At 40.8% G+C, this 13650-nt stretch overlaps 1 protein-coding gene across 1 annotated transcript; it reads left to right on the top strand.

Moving 5' to 3' along the window:
* Window positions 1-182: 182 nt before the first annotated feature.
* On the top strand, window positions 183-9042 carry LOC128986592 (peptidoglycan recognition protein 4-like). Its single transcript, XM_054407031.1, has 4 exons — window positions 183-332; window positions 1304-1548; window positions 8166-8293; window positions 8830-9042. Exons 1-4 carry the CDS (start codon window positions 255-257, stop codon window positions 8982-8984), a joined length of 606 nt encoding a protein of 201 aa, XP_054263006.1. The 5' UTR covers window positions 183-254; the 3' UTR covers window positions 8985-9042.
* The last annotated feature ends 4608 nt before the right edge of the window (window positions 9043-13650 follow it).

A 13650-nucleotide genomic window follows, 5' to 3' on the forward strand; every position in this document is an offset into this window, starting at 1 on the left:
ATTTTGGCATTTATCAATTAAATGAAATATATAAAATTAAGTTCCATAATGTCATATAATTTTATTTATTAAATATCAAATAGTATTCAATAAACATTGTGATAAGATTATCTTGTTAGTTACAGCAATCTGTTTTCATTTCCAATCTAGTTTAAGCCGTTTTATCAAAACAAAATAGCCGTTATTGAAGACTTATTACTTTGTAGTTCATTGGGATCAGTGCAGTGTTCTGATTCAGTCTTAGTTTTTTCACAATGGGATGGCCAAAAAGAAGCACGAAAGTAAAAACTGTAAAAGGGGAACCTCCGTGGTACGAAGATGATGGCCATAAGGTAAGCGATATAATTTTAAGTTGTCAACTAAATGAAATCAAACAGATTATTCAGATTAAAGTCTTGGAAATTGGAGAATGAATAAAATCTTTTTATGTATCTCTTCGATTCAGCTTAGAATTATCCTCGGCGTTTCATTACTTTTTAACTTGTTGAAAATATTTTCATTTCATTACTTTTAGTTACTATTAGTCAAAATTTTGTTCTCTTTCACTTTATGTCGGTTGTTTTCCTTTTTATAAATCATTGGTAATTTATATTATCTATTTTTTATACATCTTCGTTGACAACGTTCAGGATGTGAATAGAAAATACATTAGTTTTACGTTTTTCCCACTTATTTTCAAGCACCCACGCATTGCGTGCCTAATAAAAGCACACTGTTTTGTGTTAGTTAAAATACTGGAGTGTGGAAAAAGGTTCGAAAAAAAGAATGTAGCAAAAGTAAGTAAATACAGATGTTAGCTACTTGGCTATATGATTAAATTACTGATGTGCAAGCACACCCACTTTGTCAGGTAACTGTAAGAAACACAATTAGTCGTTTAAACACTATACGACACGTTTTTAGGTTTTAAGTGTTAGTTGCCAACTAATTTTCAAGAGTACGCGTATTACGTGTCTAGTAAAAGCACACTGTTTTGAGTTATTTGGTTAGAATACTAGAGTGAGGCAAAAGTAGGTAAATGCAGCAATTAGCTACTTTGCTTGTAATAATCAGTGCAAGAAAGCCCACTTTGTCAGGTGACTGTAGGAGAAAACTAACATCTTACTGGTCCTCTCAAATTTATACCAGAGATAAGAGTAAAAATCTTTGCTGACGTTCTTACTTAGCTCCAATTCCAAATCCGTTTTACCAACATTATTGGATCAGGATGGATCTAAACCTAACCTAACTTTCAAAACTGACGTATCTAGCAAACGACACGTAGGTACGCCTACTTTTTTTAACTACTTTACGTTGCCCTCAGCAAAACCTCATCACCATGGGCTACCTACCCGACATCAAGGAGACCGTTCTGGAGGTGGTAACTAGAGAAGTTTGGCAAGCTAGACCTCCTGTTGAGGAGAAGTTTCTCAAGAGAAGAGCTGCGAATGTGTTCTACACATTGACTTACACCCCTCTCTGCAAGAGACTGCTGCACTGCTGCAGAGACATGCGCAAGATGCAGAACAAGGCGATAGATGAGGATAAGGATGTCGACATAGCAGCTAAGTAAATCCAAATTTATATTAATTATTTCTAAGCTAAAATTAGGAAATTGCAAAAAAGTTTAATTCTGGAATAACTAGCAATTTACAAGTATTTAAAATGGTCATTGCAATCTCTCAAATAAATTTTGGATTAATACATCCACTAATGAAATAGACAAGATCAACAATTTTTTAATATATTTATGCTTTTTTATTTGTGTTTACTCCCTTTGAAATTTTTATATATTTGTTTAGGAGATGGTCAAACCCCTAGTCTTGTTATTATCAGTCAACCTTTAGTTAGACAGCATAAATCAATTATCAATGCCAAATTAAATCTAGATCCAAAATTTACTCCAGTTTTTTTTTTTTTTTAGGGAGAGGAGGGAAAATGCTTTTACGCACACAGGTAGCCAGCCTGTAGTGTGAGACTCCTGAAAATTGTCAGACTACTCACTAAAAAACCCCCTCTACTCTGTTGGACACAGACCTGGAATTGTTTGTCACATTACTTCAAGTCAGGCCAACATGTGACCTAAGCCCTCAGGGCTCGCACCGTTTCTGGCATTTCGATTCTTAATGACCTACAACCGCATCCCGGTCAAGGTCGACCTTCTTAGCGCGGAGAATACCCTGGATATAATGTGACACACAGGTCCAATTGTCCTCACCCTCCGTCATAATCGGTATGACCGTGTCCACCGACAGCAGTCCTATTAATTGTTGAGCGTCCAGGCTGGGCCTTTCCCAGCGCTGGCAGTGGAAAAATGTATGTTCCACGTCATCGAGAATGCCTGGGCAGTATATGCAGTCGGGTGACACGGCTTTGCCCATCCTGAACAGGTACGACCGGAAAAAGCCGTGTCCCGTCAGAAATTGGGTGAGGTAGAAGTCCACCTCTCCGTACCGCCGATCAACCCAAGGTTGGACTTGCTGTATCAGTCGCCTGGTCCAGAGTCCCCGTGTCTCCTGTTCCCAGCCCTCCTGCCACAGCTGGTAGGTGCGGGTGCGTTCCTCTGATCGTGCCTCGTCCTCCCCACGGCGCCGGTAAATTGCCTTTCTCTCCGCCGCCAAAAGTTTGACGGGAATGACTCCAGCAATCACCAGGATGGCGGGCTCGGACACTGTTCGGTAGGCAGATGCTACCCTCAGTGCTGCCTGACGCTGCACTCGGGCGAGCCGCATCCTGTATGCCTCCTTATTTAGTGCGTCTGCCCACACCTCCGCACCGTACAAGAGTACGGACTGGACCGAAGACATTAACAGCCTTCTACGACTGGACCGAGGCCCTCCGACATTGGCCATCAACCGGCTAAGAGAAGAAACCACCCTAGCGGCCTTGTCCGCTGTACGGAAGATCTGATCCCGCCAGCTAAGCTTGCTGTCTACCATGACCCCAAGATACTTGGCAGAACGAACAGTTTGAACCTCGACGGCTCCCACCCTCAACGGCACGATGGTGTCAGTCCGTTTTTTTGTCAAAATCACGATCTCGGTTTTGCTCAGAGCAAGCGAGAGACCGTGGTCTGCCATCCATGCGTTTATGGTACGCATAACTCGGTTTAGCTTTAGCTGAGCCAGCTCAACGCTACGTGCAGCTATCAAAGCTGCAACGTCGTCTGCGTACCCAACCAAGACTGTTTCCTCAGGCATTTCAGACCTCAGAAGGCTGTCATAAGCGACGTTCCAGAGGTCTGGGCCGAGTATGGAACCTTGGGCAGCACCAGAAGTGACACTCATCGTCCGCGGGCCCTCCGCAGTGTCATACGTTAGGAGGCGAAACCGGAGATAATCCTCTATGATGCGCATGAGGTATGCCGGCACGTGGAAGGTGTTCTCCAGAGCATCCAGCATATCGCACCACCTCGCCGAATTAAATGCATTTCGCACATCGAGCGTTACGAGCAGCACAACCCTGCGAGAGTAGTGGGTAAAATCCTCAGCTCTCATCACGGCTTGCTTCACCTCTTCAATCGCATCAATCGTTGATCGCCCCATCCTGAATCCATACTGACGAGGGGAGAGGTCCCCCGCAGCGACAACGGCTGAATTTAGCCGGGAACGGATCATTTTCTCGAGGACTTTGCCAGCCGTATCCAACATACACAGAGGTCTGTAAGAGGATGGCAGATCTGGGTCTCCCTTGCCCTTCCCAACAAGCACAAGCCTAGCTGTCTTCCAGCACAAGGGGAAAACCCCTTCAACCAGGCAGGCGTTATACATGCTCAAAAGGATCAAGGGGTTGGTAGTCAAAACCTTCTTGAGGACTTCACCGGGCACCCCATCGGGACCAGGAGCCTTGTTGTTCTTCAGGGATATGACGGCCGCCACCAGCTCTTCAGGGCTGAAAAGTGGGACGTCGTCCACCCTTCCATAATCCCGCAGTGGGTGCAACGCGTGAGCCGGGAAAAGGGACTCGACTATCCTCTCCATAGTGAACCTGTCCATGACGGAAGGTGGAGAGCGGGTTCCAAGTTTCTTGGTTACAAGTTTGTAACCCAGGCCCCACGGGTTGGAATCAACATCGTCCCTTAATTTATCCCAGCAACTGCGTTTACTCCGATTGATGGCTCGACGAAGATACCTCCTAGCCACCCTATAAGCATCCGACTTACGCCGTCTGTCTAGGGGTTCTCTAGCCCTGGTAGCAAGTCTTCTGGCCCTCAATGCCGCTCGACGCAATTCCGCGATCTCGGCAGTCCACCAGTACACAGGACGCTTATTGCACCGGTATCTCCTGCGAGGCATAGACTCATCGCAGGCCGAGACAATCAGTTTCATCGTGGATGTAACTAACGCCTCTGCGTGAGGCACGCCAGTTGCAGGATGAACCACCGGCGTTCTTCGTAGGATGGCTCCATTGAATTTTGCCACGTCCAGTTTTTTAATGTTCCATCGAACGGGCACTTGATGAAACGCTGCCACTTGTCTCTGATGACCATCCAGGACGTCAAAAATTATGTACTGGTGGTCACTGGCCGTGTAATCCTCCAGGACTCTCCAGGCTCTGATCCTTGGCAAAAGAGACTCAGATGCAAGGGTAATGTCTGGGATCGTTCCCCGCATCCCAGGGCGCCGGAAAGTTGGCGTGTTGCCCTCGTTGACGACAACGAGTCCGGCTCTGGCAGCAAAGTCCAGAATGTACTTGCCCCGGGAATTTGTGAGGGTCATTCCCCACTCGACAGCCCTAGCATTAAAATCCCCACCCACGACGACGTGTCCTGTGGTATTGCGCACGCTCTCTTCCAGGCGGTCTATCTTCTCACGAAAGTCACGGATGGCCTCATTGGGAGTGAGGTAGACACTAAAGTAAGTGACATCCCGGCACCGAACCCAAACGAAACCTCGGCCCTTCGCGTGACCCCGTACTTGTACTGTAGCTGCATTACGCGCCCAGATTGCAGCAGTACCAAGACTATCAGGGAACCAAAAAGCTGGGTCCCTATCACGGTACTGGTACTGTTCGCTGACTAAAAGCGCGTCGACATCGTGTTCTAGGGCAAACTGACATAGAAGTGCGTCAGCCGTCCTGGATCGCTCAAGATTGCATTGAAGGATTCTTATCTTCGTGGGAGGGCTTTCGCTTTTTGTAGTGCAGATTTAAATGCACTGCACTGTCCAGACCCAGCTATATGCTTCAAGTGTTTTTCAGCGAGCCCATTTTCTTTGCAAAGAAAACAGGACTCGACTTGGCAGTCCTTACGGATGTGACCGACCTCCCCGCACCGAAGGCAGTTCTTGCTTCGGTCGGGTCCCTTGCAGTTTCGGGAGGAATGGCCGAAACAGAGGCATTTAAAACACCTCTTTACTTCCACTCTCCGTCTGAGCCTGCAGTTGACCCAGCCGACTCTCAGATGTTGGAATGCCAGCACCTTATTGGCATGTGCGTCTGCCATTTCGGCGACCGCCATCCGCTGCTGGCTCCTATTCGGTTTTGTGAGCCACACCTTCAGAAAATCCGTTTGCCCACCAAGCTCGGGGATAGCTTTCTTCAGGGCTTCCACAACATCAGCCTCCGTCGACACACAATCAATGTCTCGAACCTCGACTGATGTCTTTGGCTCAAGAGAACGGACGGTGCCCTGGCCTTCGACAGCTGCCTTCAGTTCGGCAGTAAAGGCTGCTTTGCCTTTCGACCTACCCAGTTCAAGGAGAACGTCCCCGCCCCGGGTTTGTCTAATCGACCGTACAACCGTATCGGTCTGCTCTGGCTTAGCATTGGCCTTGATTGCACCCAAGACCTCGGCAAAAGATCTCCCCCCTGAGGGTTTGACAATGATTGCCTCCATCCTGGGCTTTTTTGGCCGCAACCTTTTAGGTGCAGGCACCGAACCGGGCCCAGTTTGGGCCACGCCAGTTGGCTGTGCCTTCACTGCCTCATTTTTCATGGAGGCGACCTCCGCCCGCCTCAATTGCCTCTTCTCCTTTTTGGAAAGGCGTTTTTCCCAAACAGCCCCAGGTGTCTCCACCACTGACCCCTTTCGGGAACTTCCCTGAAGAGGGGTCGTGGGTTGCTGTGCCAGTTGGCGCCTCGCTCGAGATGCAGCTACGTCCGAAAACGACGTACCGTTGGGCACAGCAGACGAGAGGTCCGTCTGAGTCGCCTTGGCCTTTACCGTGGTCTTTTTGGTCTGGACGCCTTCTTCTCTTTTTGGAGGACTCTCCAATGTGGAAGGCCTCCGACGTTCTTTAGAAGGCAGCGCTCTTTCATCGGGCAGGGACACCACCTTTTCGGCAATCTTTTCCATGGTCGCCTTGCTTACCAGACGGCAGGCAAAGACGAAGCCAAGGTCATCCTCTAGTTTTGCCATTCCATTTTTTACCACTTGGTTTACGGCTCTCTGGGTCCGGAAGGTGTCCAGCATAGCCTTAATCGTCTTTTCCATGTCACGGAGCCGGGTTTCAATGTTACTATCTGCGTCAAGATATTCCTGACGCAGAAGCACAATCTCAGAGCTTTCCGACCGCGACGTCGCTGTGAAGGTTTCCTTCGGCATCCCTACAACAGTTCCCGGCAATGCCAGTTCGACATCTACATCGCCAACATGTCCTGGACCGTTTCCAGCTCCACTTGCCGAAAGGGATCCTAACGGGGGGAACGTAGAGCACTTGAAAGGTGCAGGTGGCGGAAATGTCCTTACGTTTTTCGGTGGTGGCGACCTCTTAAGCTTGGAGCTTCGATCAAAGGGGTTCTGCTCCACTTCAGACGCTTCATTTTGCTCATTTGAGCTCCTATTCAATGATGTGTTTGTAGGATTTTTATTAAAACTCATCGTGTTTTCTCCAGCGCATCGTGCGGCAAGGAGCGGCCCGGAATCAGTCAGGAACGGGTATACCCTCGGGGACCAAAAACCCCTACCCCGGTTCCCCGGGGCCCGACCTCCGTTTGCCCAGCACCGGATACCTGACATGCCGGGGGTCGCCCGTCGCAATGCAGAGCCCGACCTCTGCATCCATGCCGCACTCCCTGACCAAGGACCGAAGTGGCTGGTTTCTCACGACCCACTGATAAAACCCATCGGCAGTGCAGAGCACACATCAACCCCTGCAACACAACAGGGGCACTCCCAGGGACTCCCAGTGAGTTCGTCGGTCACCCTTTTAGTCGCCTCTTACGACAAGCCCGAGAAGGCTGCGGTGCTATTCTATCCCGGTACCGCACGGGGAAAATTTACTCCAGTTAGGATTAATGTATCTGCAATGATAAAATGTTATGGGAAGAGACTGTAGACTGTAGGTTAAAATGATTACGAAGCACGAATCGATACATATTTTTGATACATGCAATCGTTTACAATATAAATTTACAACTGGGTTGACAACAGCTGATTTTTACTCCATAGAGGCTAAAAAGCGATTTTTACAACCTTAACAGTAAAAATGCTACTTAAGACCCGCAACGCATGCATTAAAAACGACTGTTTTTACTGCAGTATGACAAAAACAATATAATATATACCCTTGATGACTCCGCTCAATTTTAGTCTTGTTATTATCAGTCAACCTTTAGTTAGACAGCATAAATCAATTATCAATGCCAAATTAAATCTAGGTCCAAAATTTACTCCAGTTAGGATTAAACCAGTAACCCCCAGGTGGAAAACTCCTTAAACAAAAGTCCAATAGCAGTTGACTTAAGTAATCACACAAAGCTTCGAATGAAAAGTAGGCTATAATTAAAAGAGGAAGGAGTAAAATTAGAAGAGAATTATGTGGTAAATTATTTACAAGTATTAGGCCTACTCTCTGTTAATAGTGCTGCTTCTGAAAAAAATACATACACTTTTATTTTACCTTTGAGAAAATGCAATAATCAAAACTAAAATCCATAAATTTTAATCTGGTTCAGCTTTTCTACTCTATCACTGAATCATTAACGAAAACAGCGATTTTGGATCAGAAACTAATTTAGACATGTGTTGTACAAACCAAATTAACTGACTGAAACGTTGATAGACCCAAAATTAATTTCACTAAATGCTTAATACTATGTGTACTGTGTACTATGTATATGTATTGTGTATTGTCTTTGACTAGTCAATGGTATTGTGTACTATGTGTATAGTATTAATAAATGGTAATACTATTTGCAAGATGCACTACAATATAATATGCTGGTCTAGATCTGCGGGGTTGCAGTTTCCTGATCGGCTACGACGGGCGAGTATATGAAGGACGCGGGTGGGGCGTAGCCCCCAGACTTCCCAAGCCATACACGAAGAAAGCAACCACAAGCATCTTAATAAGTTTCATTGCCCCAAGCGACTGTGAGAACCTATTTTCCTCATATATACTATTTCATATACTCTTGTTTGAATAACAATTAATAATTTTACGTTTAGTTTACTTTCTTTGCTGAAAATTCAGAAGTTGGATTTGAAACATTTAATTGGTTTGAATAGCATGTGGACATTTCGTATCATTAAGAAATTCCTTACTAAAGGACTTTCTTTGTTCTGTATTTGAAGCTACCTACACTAGTAGTGATACACTAATTGTTTTAGATCCACAATAACAAACCACTCTTTGGCTTTGGCTATAAACAAAAAGGTTTCAGGTTATTATAGTCTAAATGCTAACCAGTTGACTTCTCCTGAATTAAATAAAATAATCATTATAATAATAAATAGCTTACAACAGGGCTTTGTTTGGGCTAATATTTTATACTATTACTACTGTATATTCTTTTGAAAGTTTTGAATCCCTGTGCATTGTGTAGTACTCATATTTTCCTTAGTGATCTTGTGAATTTTACCTCCAAAAACTTCACATTGCTGACTTAAGATCTTGTTTTCTCTTTTAGCCGAATGTGACCTACCCATGTACGATGCCAAGTTTGACCTAGTGGAGTGGGGTGAGCATTTTAAATACATCAACCCTAACTACATGATTTTCGAACCTCGCAACGACTACGTAAATGAGGGAAACGAATTCTTCAAAGAGTACTATGGGTTGTAAAGCGAGAAGAAAGAATGTCTACAGAGGATACAGTGTGCTGCAAGCATTTTCCATCTTCATTCTAAAATTTTGCAGCTAGAGCTGCATTTAAGAATGTATGTCTTATCAAAAATCAAATACTATTAATTAAAAATAATCAAAAGAATATCATTGATTTTTTGCCTTCGTAGATCAGCTGAAGAGAGTTTTAAGGATATTTTTCTGTACTGTAATATATATCTTTTTATCATACTAACCCTACAACCATTCGAGTTATTTGTAAACAGTCTTTTGACCTCTGGTATACTCACCAAAAATAATTGTGTAAGCTAAGTCTATACCCTGAAGTAAGAAAACATGTATTTAGTTAAAATTGGTTGTGACATCAAAAACTCGTGCATAAATTTAGAGGTCAACTATAAGAAAGGAACATCAGGTCCTAAAGTCGCTTCAATAAAGAAGGATTTTCATTTTCATTTCATATCGTATCATTAGAGATATTTAACAGGCTTCAAATCTAACTGAGGTATTAGACTGAATGCTTTATCTGAAATGAACCTTCAATTATTAATTGGGTTAAAAACTGTTGTTAAAGATAGTTCCAGCGTCGGGTACAAGAGGATGATGTAGAGGTCCCATGTGTTATAGTTGTTTAGTAATGTATATGATTATCTTGGTAAGTTATTCATGCGTTTAGTAACATCTGTTGTCTAAGGTCTCAAAACACCTTCAAAAGTTCAGTGTCTAAAGGCTCTCATATCGCAAGAGTTGTTTTACAATTTTAATATTAAGTGAAGAAGGTATGCTTCTCTACAACAGAACTACAAAGCTTATAAATAAACATTAAAGAGTATATATTTTTAGGTAATGTGGAAGAAAATAAGTGCCAATCCAACTCTTACTTTATTCAATCTATATTATTGAATCTTATATATCTGTCTTGTTCAACTGAAAAATAATAAATACAGTAATTTGTTTAATCTTCACTTACTTATTTAGTCGATCTATTGGAAAGTATGGTTTTTCCTATCAGAGTATGTCTTGATCTATTGAAAACCCTTTTTAGAATTAAGTAAAGTGTAATCAAAAGATTATCCCCGTGCAAGGGGTGGGATGAGGTAAGAGTCTTGCAGTTAATGAAGAAGAAATAATCCCCCGTTGCATTCAAACAATAGAAATGTCTTCGCAAGATATCCCTCCGCGGAGCTCTGATTATTTTCAAGTAAAAATCCTTTCTTTTTCGTTGCGCAAGATGAATCTTTTGTTGTGCAAAACACAAATAACTTCCACTCTGAGAGACTTCTTATTTTACAAATTATTCTTGTGTTTACGTCCATCTAGGATTACCCTTACTGAGAATATTTTTATCGTGATTTTAATTATGAGATTTTTAATTTCAGTTGACATTATGTGGTTTAATTAAAATGGTTAAAGTCAAAACTTTCTATATGGATATATAGTATGTACATCTTTAGGTACTTAAAAATTATTTTTGTATTTAATTGGGTTGGCTGATTTAAAAGAACCACTATAACGTCCAGGTATGACGGTAAGTGGGTTTGGACTTTCTTTAAAGGTCGTTCACACATATCAGTCCAGTCACAGTCCAGTCTCAGATGCATCTGTAATTTTTCAGTCAAACTGTCAGTCATTTGGTTTCAGTCAGTCTTCCATCACTTTATTTACAGTGATGTTACATTCAAAACTGTAATTAAAACACAATATTCTGCCAGATTTTCATCGTCCATTTTTTTTATTGTTACCAGCAGTACTTAAACTACAAACACAACCATAAAAAAACATTATTTTCTAACATTAAATACGTCATTCAGGCGTCCGAACAATCCAAAAATATCGGTGAGACGATATCTGAAATTGTCTGACGGACGCCGGCAGAGCGACTGACGGACCTGCGCCGGATGAGTGTAGATAACGCAATAAAAATCTATCAAAGAATATTTTGGTTCACTGTGACGTGACTGATATGACTGATGTGTGAGAATCAACCTTAATAAATGCAATTTTGTTTCATGATGGAACAAATGTTTGACTTTTTATAAACGTTTCTATTTAAAAATTTTAGATGCCTATTTTTTTTTGGGGGGGGGGACAGAATTAAAATGTTTATTACGTGAAGTATATGAAACCTAAAGTTACTTTTTCACACGTGATTAAGTGTAACGGCTGAGACGAATTTGAAGTAAGATAATAAGTAGAAACAAATTTATCCATATGAAATAATCCTTGTGTTTGCAAAGAAATACGTAATGCTTTTAAATAACGGTAACAGTTGTTCGCTTTGCCCAATTTCAAACTTTGGCTTCACCCTGTCGTTTAATCTAATCTCAAATTAAAAGTCAATAGTGGTTAAAATACATTCTTTCTTTCTAATATACGAACAAGATGGAGAAAAATATGACAAAACAGAACATACATTTTTATTACAATGAGTAAAGATCAACTTGAATCTATGACTCATTTCTCTCATGCGACCGATGTCATGATAAATTTGATGGTTGAACCAAACGGCCAATGGAAATTGAGTATCCTGTGCATCGCAAAGCGGCCATATAGTGTGATGGACTACAAAATACAACTCCAATCGCGGATCAAGCTGACAGGACATTTATGAGTCATAGATTCCAACGTTGTATTGTTAGCGAGCGCTACAGTCACGTTTTGTGTGGTTTAAGATAAAAAATTCGTACTACTAAAATAGTTAATACATATTATGTAATAGCTAGTTATGGGGTTTTTATTAGCTTTTTAGTTTCTCCTCCTATTTAGAGTACATGGAGAAAGTATTGGGTTCGTCAAAATTTTCTAGTTTGCATTTTGGGTAATAATATCCATGATGGTTCCCCCTGAACCTAACAATTTGGTTTTCAAAAAATATTTCTGTTTGTGGATGTTTAGAGAGCTAAAACCTACACCTGTAAATTGATTTTGACTAAAGTTGGTATGTAAATATTCTATGTTCTCTCCTATGGGTTTTTTCAAAAAGATTTTGATTGAAACTAATATGTTATCCTCCATGCAGCCTTGAACAAAATTATACAACGCCTACTTTGTAAAAAGTACGACATTTTAAGTTATTGCACCTTTACCCACGAAATAATTATTACTCCCTCCACTTACGATTAAGGGGGTTTTAAAAGCTGATGGGAGAAAATACGAGTCCGTTTTCTGACATTTTTTCTGGATTTTCTTTTACTGGCATGCCAGTAGTATTCTTAAAGAAGGATGAAAACAAATGCTTTTTGGGAAATCGTTCCAAATATTTTGTGGGTGTGTCGCGAATCGAACCTACAAAATCTACCACTAGACCAGCTCGCTCCCTAACTTACTACTAGATTAGCTTCAAACTCTGCCTTACCCTAGTACCTAGTAGTCCATTAGTACCTATATCAGACATTTCTTATCCTTAAAAAGATTAATATTAACTAACTAAGTAATCAAGGGTGTATTTCTTTTCTATGTTTAAATGCTATAGTGACAGTAAACGTCAGTAAGCATAGCGTAATTGTGTTTTTAGAATGCCCCTTAGAATTACATTATAGAATCACCTTAAGATTATAAAAAGACGTTAATAAAAGAGATATTTGTGTAGAGCTTATGCAGTTGTTGAATTTTGCTTATATAAGTGTGAACTTGTATAATTCAACCCCAATCTTAAACAATTGATAATTGATAATTGAAACTGTAATAAATTATACAAAATTGTATAAATGATGACCAAAAGCCATATAAAAATAATTCAACATAAAGGATTGAAATATTAACAGCATTAGTACTGTGAAATTGTTTAATGTAAATAAAACAATACTGATTCAATTAGCCTCCAGCTTTATTAACGTAATTATAATACATTTTTAATACAAAATTGTAATATCTGTTAATTGTTTAGTCGATAAACTAATAACTATACATAATCCGAAAGCATATAAACAGCAAACCCCTTTTAAAGTAGTTAGTGAGTTCGCAATGATACCAGTTTTCCTCGTTGAACATGTTTTAATTAGGATTTAGGTACGTGGATTTAAAACTAATTCCGTTTATCAATAATGGAAAAATGAAACCATATTCGATTTTCCTAGTGAGTTTTAGTGATAACCTATCCAGGTGTACCAAATTTCGAGCCAAATTTGAATTAAATTAATACAATTCGGTTAACTAAACCGCCAAGTTACATGTTTTTTGCCTGTCAAAATAAAACAGTGAGTTGTACTATAATTAATATTATCATGAAATACGATTATGATGTCGCAAACATACGGCTTGGGCACATGCTTCTTTCTCCAAAATAATTCTTAAAGTCAAAACTATTAATGACAGCTGTAAAGGTTAAAACTGTTTCATTTGATGAACAGTCATACTTTTTAATTATCAGCAAAACTGTTCTTAGCAGATACAAAACTTAAAAGTTATCTTAGCAAATTTGTATTGCATTTTAAGTTTGTTATTAAATTTTTCATTACCCTTTTAACATTTTTACATTTAAAAGTACTATTTAAAAGTATTTAGAAGTGTTATGGAACTTGGTTAAGGCATATCTTACTACATAATCATCAAACATATCTAGTGATAAAAAAAATACAAAAAAAACCAGAATCTTTTAACTACACTTTGCTTTGCTGTATATGTTTCACCCCCTAAATAGATATCCACGTATATTTTGTGATGGGGG

The sequence above is a fragment of the Macrosteles quadrilineatus genome, unplaced genomic scaffold (assembly GCF_028750875.1).
Source record: "Macrosteles quadrilineatus isolate MER2022 unplaced genomic scaffold, UCM_ALF_1.0 Scaffold_2__2_contigs__length_208266976, whole genome shotgun sequence".
In the NCBI taxonomy this organism is placed as follows: domain Eukaryota; kingdom Metazoa; phylum Arthropoda; class Insecta; order Hemiptera; family Cicadellidae; genus Macrosteles; species Macrosteles quadrilineatus.